The 10,393-nt window shown below is 55.4% G+C and overlaps 1 protein-coding gene across 1 annotated transcript; it reads right to left on the reverse strand.

The window, feature by feature from the left end:
- Positions 1 to 3,233: 3,233 nt before the first annotated feature.
- On the reverse strand, positions 3,234 to 6,116 carry SLITRK3 (SLIT and NTRK like family member 3; the record flags this gene model as incomplete). The annotated part of the gene is made up of 1 exon (XM_082487110.1): positions 3,234 to 6,116. One exon carries the CDS (start codon positions 6,114 to 6,116, stop codon positions 3,234 to 3,236), a length of 2,883 nt encoding a protein of 960 aa, XP_082343236.1.
- Positions 6,117 to 10,393: the final 4,277 nt, after the last annotated feature.

Here is a 10,393-nt window from a genome sequence, read left to right on the forward strand (position 1 = left end):
ATTGTCAACACTTCCAGAGCGACTCATCCCCAAAAGATTCCAGTACACAAGGAAGAGGAAGTTTCCTACACAAGGAAAGAAAAATAACTCGGTGTAAGCCAAAAAATTATCTCTTTTAATACAAAATTCCATTCTCATAGAACAAATTTATTTCCACTGAATAAATAGATTTCCTCACCGTTCACGGGTGAGATTACTACCTATAGTTATGTTGAAATTCTCTTACCTTTCTGCAGTTTAATTAAAATATAAACATTATTTGCAACTGGCTTCACTGTATTTGGGTACAAGTATGAACACTCAGGGGTTTGATGACATTGCCAAATGTATACAGCACCACTCTCACTGGGGGTTGTACTTTAACCTGATTTATCGCTCCACGCTCTACTTGCGTGTAGTCTTATCAATGCAATTATTATGTTTATCCTAAGAAGGATCTGGCCTTTGCACTTTGATGCTTATTACTTTTAACGCGTGCACGCTCTCCTACTATCCATTAAAGAAAAACCCAAATGAACAAAGCCCAATGGATTACAGCTGAAGGCAGTGGTAATAAAACACTATCAACTCAACAGAGGGAGCTGGGAAATTCAAATTTTTACCAATAATATGGGGCTGATGCCAGATTTACAGACATTTGGAGCTCTCCCTCCATCTCAAAACACATACAGCTACTACCAAGGCGCAGGAAATTATTTCTGTCACACCCAGATGCCTCTCGAAGACAGATTGACAAAAAAACCCTTGCAATAAGCATCCTCGATGAAGCTATAAATAGCAACACTCGGGGGGGAAAACGAGTATTCATGGTTTTAGCTCCATGAAAATGCATTGCGCTGGGGTGAAACCAAGTTGTTCCCCGAGAGGAAGGAAGGAAGGATAGCTGGGTCTGAGGTGACACCGCGCTCTGTGCTACGACAGCCTCTGCCCCGCGCCGGGAGGGTGACAGAGACCCGTAGTCCCCTGACACCAACCAGAAGAGATGTCCTGGGGGGGGGGGGGGAACACCTCTTTAACGCTGTGGGGGAAAAAAAAAAATAAATAAAAGATGGCAATTCACCTGGATAAATGAACGTTACCGCTGTTCCGTTAAGACAAATTATATTTATAGATATATTTCTGTATAAAACTGCATTTGAAGGTCTTTAGGGCGACACAGGCGCCCGGCTGCGGGCTCGCCCCGGTATAAGGCGGCCCGGGGGGGGGTGGGGGTACATTCAGCGGGGCGGGCTGGGGCCGGGGCCGAGTGTGGGGGGGGTGGGGGTGCCCGGGAAGGGGGGGTCCCGGAGGGTCCCGTGTCCCCGTCCCCCCCCCCAAACCCCCCCCGCGCTCCCGCCGCGCCGCCGCCGCCAGCGCTGGGACTGCGGCGCCACCTGGCGGCCGCGCCCGGACACTGGCTGCCGGCCCGGCCCCGGGGCCAACGGGGACAAGGGGCCAACGGGGACAAGATACCGACGGGGACAAGATACCAACGGGGACAAGATACCAACCGAGACCTTCCCGGGAAGGGAAATCCGATCATCTTTGGTCTCGCTCCGGTTTTAACAGGGAGCAAACAGCCGGGCGGGGGCAGTGGGAGGATTGAAAGCTTTAGGATCCTTTTCCAGGTGGCTTCACCCTTTTCCCCCCCAAAAATTGAAAATGGGTTTAATTTCTCTCCCCACCCCATCCCTCCCGCTGCTCACTTCGCATTGACTGCGAGAGCGAACAGCCGCAGCGGTGCGACCAGCGGGCAGCAGAACCAGCGCTCCGGCCAGAAAAGCCACTCAAAAGCACTCTTAATTTCGCTGCCTACTTTTAAATAGACGGGAACCGCCATGGGTACGGTGCGACGTGGGAATACAGCTTGTAAATCGGATTGGGAAAAGTCTCGGGTGGTATCTTGGCAAGAGGAGCTGTACAGGGTTTTCCTCTGTTAACATCACAGTGCATTGAACTGTTATTAATAAAATAGCTTTCAAGGTTAAGGTGGGGGAAGGAAATCTCAGTAGGGGGAAGCTGGAGGTTCAGGTTCAAGCTTTGTATTCCTATATATATATATATGGGTATATATATATATATATATATGCATTTTTTTCAAAACGTTTTATTAGGAAAGCTATACCAGACGCATCACTGTACAATGATTAAACATTACCTTTACAATTTATATTCACTTGAAATTACAGAATAAATATATGCACATTGTTGTACCTTTGTGTGTGTGTGTGCGCGCGTGTGCGTGTATGTGTGTATGAAGAAAACATTAAAAGTGCTTCCTACAAAGCTGTTAGTGATAGGTGCCCAGTAGCTTTTTTTTTTTTTTTCTTTTTCTTTTCCTTTTTCTGTATATTTGCATGTTGCTTTTATTAGGAAGGTGCGGAGGTCCTCCAAAAAACCATGGCGTCATGATGAAGTGTCACTGAGCATCCCCCTAGGTGTGTGCGCCACGTGGGTTACATCCTTTGGGCTGCTCGCCTCCCGGTGGCTTCCCCCAGCCCACGGGATTCCCCTCCGCGGCCAGCGGGACCCCGCTCCCGCGCTGCGCAGAGGGGCCGGGCTGGCGGCGGGGGTGGCGGTGAGGGTGGGGGTGAGTGTGCGTGCGAGGGAGGGAGAGAGACACGAGTGAGACATTCGAGCAAGACCCTCCCCTCCCTTCCCTCTTGCAGTTTCCAGGCATGCAGCAAACTGCGCTCGTTTGCTTCTTTGCATTTTTTTTTTCTCTTTTTTTTTTTTAAATAAATGTACAGAAATCTGTGCCATGATGGGCAAGAAGAAAGCAAGCCACAAAATGCCATCTTCCCTCCCCCTCCCCTCCAAGGGAAAATATAAAGGAAGTTTACTGCAACGGAAAAACAAAAAAAAACCCAAAACAAACAAACAAAAAAAACCAACAAAGAAACAAAACCAAACCAACAACAAACCAACAATAAAGAAAATAAAAAGGAAAAAATAAAAAAAAAGAGAGACACACACGGAATTTACTTAACCAGGATCAATACAAAGATCCCCGATAATAATAATAATAATAATATACCTTAGACATGGCACAGTCAAAGTCTCAGTTTCAGTATAAAAAATAATGATTGATTAACATCTGCTGGCAAAAGTCTGCGAAGGCACTTCGTCGATTAATGATCTGAGAACGGGCCCTTCCCCGCAGCGCGCACATCTGGCGGGGGGGGAAGAGAGCGCACAGCTGTATCCTCTGAACTCGCATGCGGCGGGTGCCGGGGCGGGCGGCGGGGCGGCGGTCAGAACCGGTACGTGGTCTTCTCCAGGACTTCGAGGTAATCCGGCTTGGTTTGGAGTTTGGCCCTTAACTCGAGGTATTCGCTTGTGGGGGTTTGGTGGTCTGAGAAGCCCTTGCCGGCCGCGAAGAGAAGGGTTTCTTTCAGCCTGGCGTCCTGCTGGAGGTCCGGGTATTGCATGCCAGGGGGGTGGACGTGCAGTTCCTTCAGCTTGGGCACCGTGCCGTACAGGCAGTCCACGAAACCCACGGCGCAGGGCGGCGGGCGGTCGCGGTCCCGCGGGGCACCTCCCGCCGCCGCCGCCGCCGCCGCCGCCGCCGCCCCCCCGAGCCCACCGCCGCCCGCCGCCAGCCCGCCGCCCGCGGGGTGCTGAGGGTGGACGGCCACGATGGTGTTGAGCTGCGAGCTGGACACGGCCAAGCTCCACTCCTGCTCCTTCTCCAGCAACGTGCGGTAGTTGGTACCCGGTTCCTGCGCGGCGGCGGCGGCGGCGGTGGGGGCGAACCGCTCACCGCCGCCCCGCAGCAGCTCCGCCGCCTCTCCGCCGCCGCCTCCCGCCGCCGCCGCCTCCTCCTCCTCCTCCCGCGGCTTGTAGATGGGGTTGTTGCACATCTGGGTCACCGGGTGCGGGATGTAGTCGTAGACGTGGCCCGCCGGGGGCGCCTTCTCCGGGGACCGTTCCCCCAACAGCATCCCCCCCACCCCGCCGCCGCCGCCGCCACCGCCGCCGCCGCCGCCGCCGCCCTCCTCGAAGATCCGCGGGCAGCGCAGCGCAACGCCGCCCAGGTCGGCCGCCTCCCCCCGCGGCCCCCCGCGGAACGGCATCTTCCTCCGGCGACGGCGCAGGACGAAGGCGAAAAGCCCGGCGGCCACCAAGACGGCGGAGAAGAAGAGGACGAGGAGGCTGAGGATGAGGACGGAGAGCGGCACGGCGGCGGCGGCCGGGGGCAGCTCGTAGGCGGCGGCGCCGGTGGCGGAGGGCGGCGGAGGGGCGGCGGGGGGAGAGGCGGCGGCGGCGGCGGCGGCGGCGGCGGGGCGGAGGGCGGCGGGGCAGAGGGCGGCCAGCTCCAGGGAGCGCAGGTCGCGGCGGGCCAAGCGCTCGGGGCTGGCGCACAGCACCTCGCCCACCACGCTGACGGAGCTGAGGGCCTCCAGCCACTGCTTGAGGGGCACCAGGTCGCAGGTGCAGTCCCAAGGGTTGAGCTTCAGGTCGATCTGGACGATGGCGTGGAGGTGCTCCAACACCCCGGCCACCGGCAGCGCCAAGAAATGGTTGTTGCGCAGGTTGAGGCGGGCCAGGGAGGTGCCGGCGAAGGCATCGGTGGGCAGGGTGCGGAGCAGGTTGTCGTTGAGGAAGAGCAGCTTCAGGTTGGGCATGAGGCTGAAGGCCGCCGGCTGGATTTCCCTGATCAGGTTGTACTCGAAGTACAGGTAATGCAAACTCTGCAGGCCCCGGAACATGCCCGGGGTGAGCCGCTCGATGTCGTTGCCGTTCAGGTACAGGCTCTTGAGATTCGGCAGGTTGATAAAAGCCCCGTCCTGCACGTAGGAGATCCGGTTGTTCCCCAGGTGTAAGAGATCCAAGGAGGAAAAATTCCAGAAATCGGAGCGGTAGATTTTCTGGATCAAATTCCCGCTCAGGTACAGCTTCTTGGCGTTCAAGGGCCTGGGCAGGAGCTCGGAGATGTTGTGAAACCCTCGCTCCTTGCAGTTGACCGTCAGGCCCAGGTCGTTGATGTGCAAACTGCAAGAGCACCCGGTGGGGCAGATGATGGGGATGGGGGGCCGGGTCTGGTAGGCAGCCACGGGCGGTTGGTTCGGCCCCGGGTACAGGCCCCGGGATGTCGGGGGAGGCCGGGGCGCCCTGGGCTGCTTGGTGGGTTTGGGCTGCTTATTGGACGTTTTGTACTCAACAGAGGAAGCGGTGAAATGGAAGGAGGACAGCATGGAGGAAGGCTTCGTAGGCCACGCATTCTCCTTGCTGGACGACAGCTGAGGGATGCCCAGGCTGGCTTCCACCTCGGAGTCGGACAGCATGGGACAGAGCTTACTTCTTTTGATTTCCCGCAGGTCCTTCCCGTGGAAGTGGAAGGGGGTCTCGCAGGTGATGTCCCCCACCAGGGCGGTGTAGGGGATGCGCTCCAGCCAGCTCTTCAGCTGCACGATCTCGCACGTACAGTTCCACGGGTTCTCCTCCAGCTGGATCTCCATCAGGCTCCTGCCAATATGGTCCAACATCCCGCGGTACGAAAGGACTTTTAGGCGGTTCCCGCGCAAGTCCAAGTGGGTTAAGGACACAGACTTAAATAAGTTGGTGGGAAGCATGGGGATAAGATTGTCATTTAGAATAAGGACCCTCAATTTACTGAGGTTTCGAAATGCCCCGCTTTCAATCCGTTTAATGACATTGTAATCTGCCTGCAGATATTCCAGACTTTCCAAACCCAGGAAAGTGTCGTTTCGGAAAATGTCCAATTTGTTTTCGTGCAAATACAACCTCTTCAGAACTCGGAGCCCGTTAAAAGCCCCCGTCTGAATGTCCTGCAGTGCATTGTTCCCAAGGTTAATAGACACAGCGTTGTTCAAGTGAAGAAAACTGTTGGTGTACAATTTCCTCATGGAATTCCTCTGCAGATAAAGTTTAAAAGGTCTCGACCACGACTCTGTTATCTGACTAATATTTATAAATCCTTTGTTGTCGCAATGTATATGGAAAAGGCTCTCCTTCACTTCACAGTAACATGGATCAAAGCAGGGCTCATCGAGTTCCTCCGAGTCCTCTATCAAGGGAATTGGTGTAGTCCATGCTAGAGCAATTGTGCTTAGAAGAATTATCCACAACATCCTTCCTTTATGAAGCGTCTCTGCCGTGGAAGGTTTCATCATTTGTTGATGTTTACAAAACTGCAACGGGAAGAAAAATGCAGATTTCAGTATTTCCGTCCTGCCCCCCTCCTTTCGCTAAGCCCCTACCTGCTGGGCTTGGGTTTGGCTCCTGGGAAAGTTCAGCAGTTGTTGGGCAGACGTTCACAACCAGCTCTGGGGGTGTCGGAGGGGCGAGCCTTGCCCTGATTTATACTTAAGAGATGTTAGAAGGTTTAATCGCGCGATATCAGCCTCCCTTACCCCCCCATTTGGTAAATGCCACCTCTAACGAGGACAGCGCATGCAGACCACACAGCAGTAACGAGCACGCAGGCTGAACGTGTTGCGTCTTTGCATGTTTTCCACCGTAGGACCAGTGCTTAGAACTACACGTATTTCATACTTGTTTGCAATTTTAGCTTTGTAGCCACCACAGCCCGCATTTGACTACAGGGGGAAATACCAGTGGGTAGATTTCTCCAGTGTCGCACTACATCTTTCATACATGCAAACTCCCAAAGTTACTGATTCTCAGTCCTTGAATCTCTCTCCCTCCCGGCTCCATATATTCCACACATAAGTTCAAAGGAATGCGCGAGGTTTGCTGATGTCCCTGGCGAAACGGTTCCCTTCAGAAATCCCCACAATAGCTTTAAAATAGTAAATGGTTAACAACCCTGATTTAAAAGAATACCTTCCCCTTTCAAACGCGCCGATGAATTAATGCAACTGGTATATTATCAGATAAATACATACCACATATTAGTCATTTTAGCTGATTAAAGCATTTAGAGATGATTAATCTTTCTAAAGCACATGCCCATGCGATCAGCAGATCTAAAGGGAAGTGACAGCTAGAGAGGCACCTAGGATTGAAACGCTCAGCCTGCCTTGGATTAGGGTATTTTGCGCCCCCAGGACCAAGCAGGAGACCCGGTTAAAAAGCTGAAAGTGGAAGAAAAAAAAATGCCTGGACACTTACCAGCCGATAGATTATCTATCCTACTATATACGTTTCCGAATGAAGACACCATTCTTCTCCAATCAGATGAAAATAATACTGTACTAATGAGATGCAGCTCCTTCAACATATGGTTTCACCCTTCCTTTCGCCAGATATTTTAAATGTATGGGCACAGAGAAACGCTAAGGATGGTAATAATAACGGCGGTGATGCAGCCTTCCTTGAATCACTGAAATGCCCATTAGAATTATTCGGAGCGATCGTCGCTTTTAGTCTTAATCTTTCGATAGGAAAGGTCCTTTTTGCCTTCCTCGTGTAAGAACTAGAAAATTTTGCCCCCCATCCACACAAACTTAAGAGCAGACAGATGCATTTAGGGGAGAGAAATGCCGGAGGAACAGAAATCCTTAGGATCAACTTGCAAATGAAACCCACCCCTGTGGGAAAGAGGAGATGGTTGAAAGCATGAAAAGAGAAATACCCTCTGCAATTAAAACCAGCATCTAATTGGGAAGAAGGGAGAGAGATGAGAGCTATATTGCAGCATCAGTCTCTCTGTCTCCTTTGCAAAATATTAGCCACTTGAGTTCTTTCTCTTCTGCAAGGGCTGTAATAAAAAATAATAAAAAAAATAAATAAAGAGGATTATTATATCTTCTTTTTTGGAAGACGGGGTGTCTTTGACCCTAGGCGGAAACAAAAGGATCCAGAAAGGTTGTACTTACCGGTTCGCAGAAGAGGTTTTAGCACATCGTTACCAAAAAAAAAAAAAATAAAAGGGGGAAGGGGGCGAAAAAAAGCCCGAGTTTAAAGATTGCTGGTTTCTCTCTGTCTCTCGCTCTCTGTGTCTCTCTCTCTCCCTCTCTCTACTCCTGCTGAAGCTGAGGCAAAAGGAAAAAAAAAAAAAAAGGCAGCAAAAAAAAAAAAAAAAAGAAGCAAGCCTGAGACGTGCTGGGAATGCAATGAGCCCCTCAATGATCTTCTTTAGGATGCAGAGCTGCTGTTTGGCACACTCAATGGAGGAGGGAGGAGAGGGGCTGCTGCAGGCTCCAGCGCCGCCGCCGCCGCCGCCTTCTCCGGGCCCCGGCAGCGCGGAGCGGGAGGGCCGGGGCGCGGCGGAGGAGCTCGGGCTCCTCTCCTTCTCCGTGTGTGTATGTGTGTGTGTGTGTGTGTGTGTGTGGTGTTGTTGTTGCCCTGGATCAGGCTTTTCCACGTCATGAAAATGAGCTTCAAGAAGGGGAACAAATGAAGGGGGCGCGCTTGGCACCAGGTCGGGGGCGCGCATTTGGGAAGCCCTGACTATACATTTTTTTTTAATTTTTTTTTCTCCTGCCTTTTTTTTTTTTTTTTTTTTTAAGAGGGAAGGAGGGGGCTGGTTGGCGGAGAGGAAGGGAAGTGGGAAACGAGCAGATGGGGGAGGAAAAAAAAAAAACCCAAACCCCAAGAAGAATCAGAGAGGAAAAAGCCGCCGGGATGGGTCACAATTCGCACAACCCCCTTCCCCTTTCCTTAAAAAAAAAAAAAAAAAAAAAAAAAAAAAAAGCCTAACTCTGGATGAAATCAAAGATGCTCTGACTGCCAGCCAGCCGAGCTGCCGGGGCTGCGGCGGAGAGCGGCCCGGTGAGCCCCGGAGAGGGGCAGCGGTGTCCCGGCCCGGCCGCCCCGGCTCCCCCCGCCGCCAGCGCCTCCTCCTCCTCCTCCTCCTCCTCCTCCTTCTCCTCCTCCCCTCTCTCTGTCTCTCTTTCTTCCCTCCCGTCCCGGTGCCGTACCGCCGCTCCAGCCTGGCAGCCTTCTCCGGGATGCAACAACCTCCCGCCCTCCCCAGCCTCCCTCCCCCCCCCCCCCCCTCCACGGAGGCAAAGCCAAAAAACCTCGTGGGAGAGACCCCGGCACCTCTCGCATCCTTCCACCCGCCGCGGAGTGTGCGCGGAGGCGGAGGGCCGCGCCCGCGGAGGGCAGCGCCGCCGGCCGGTATCTGCCCGCCCCGGGAGCCGCAGGCAGGTAACGGGGGCTGCGCGGGGGGGGATAGGGGGGGATATAGGATGGGGGTGGTGGATCCGCGGGAGCGGGAGGTTTGCGCGGATTTCGCCTGTGGCTGAAAGTTGGCGGGAGAGATGCGCCGGATGGGGGGGGGGGGGGTGGTGTCGGGGGGCTGCGGAAGGGGGGGGGTCGCACCCCCGCCAGGAGGGAAGGGCTGCGGGCAGGGCAGGGAGTGCCTTTTGCATCTCCGCGCCCGCGCAACCTCCCCCCACGCATCCCCAGCCACGCACGCCCGTGCACACACACACGCACAATACCCCCAGCCACGCACACGCGTGCACACCCATCCCCGGGCACACATCTGCGCGTTATCCCCCCACGCACAGCGGGGGCCGACACGCTGCGCGCCCCGCGGAAGCCGCGTAACTCCCCGGGGCAGCCCCGGACCACCCCCCGCCCCCCCCCCCCCCCCCCCGGCTCTCTCCTGACACCCCAGCTCCCTTCCCCCCCCCCCCCCCCCCCCCCCCGGGGCAACTCGGCCGGGAGGAGACTTAACTGGACCCGCGGTTCGGTACCAAAAAGTTGACGGGCAAAGAAAGCTGCCGCTGCGGGAGGATGACCCCGGGGGGGTGGGGGGGGGGGCGGGGGCCGCGGCCTCCTGCCCCCCCGCCGGCGCTCTCCGCGGGTAGGGGCGCTGCCTCCGCGCCCGCGCACCATCTTCCCCCCCCCCCGGCTTCCGAAGCTCCTTTTCGAAGAGCGGTGCAATATGGACGCACCGCTCCCTCCTAATTAAAGCGCTGCATCATTCATTTTCTGACGCGGGAGCGGCATGGGGGACCGGCAGGCAACATGCACCTGATACCCCCCCCCCCCCCCCCCTCTTTAAAAACGAGGGGGGGGGGGCGGAGAAAAAGGGCGAAGGGGAAATCACAACAGTTTGTTCTTGTAACACGCTCGCACAGAGGCAACTCGGAGAAACCACCTATGCACACTCCCCCCCCTTACGCCCCGATGGGTTTTGGGGGGGGGGGGGGGGGAGTGGTGTAGAGCTGCCTCCCTTCCTCCCCCTCCCCTCCCCCCCCCGCCCCGATGCTGGGCCGAGCGGCAGCATCCTGCCCTGACCTTGCGCTGCCGCTTCCCCCGGCCGGCAACTTTCCGAAATGCCACCGAATAACGCTCCTCATCCTTTTCAGGGCTCCTGCCTTCAAGTTTTGCAGATGGGCTGGGGAAAAGAGGAGGGAGGGAGGGAGGGAGGGCGGCAGGGGAGGGGGGAGGAGGAGGAGGAGGAGGGGAGGGCGGGGGGGGGAACTGGGAGGGGATGGCCCTTGAATGCAAATCAGCCCGGCGCTGCAGG

Source organism: Vanellus vanellus (genome assembly GCF_965231255.1).
Source record: "Vanellus vanellus genome assembly, chromosome: 8".
Taxonomy (NCBI): domain Eukaryota; kingdom Metazoa; phylum Chordata; class Aves; order Charadriiformes; family Charadriidae; genus Vanellus; species Vanellus vanellus.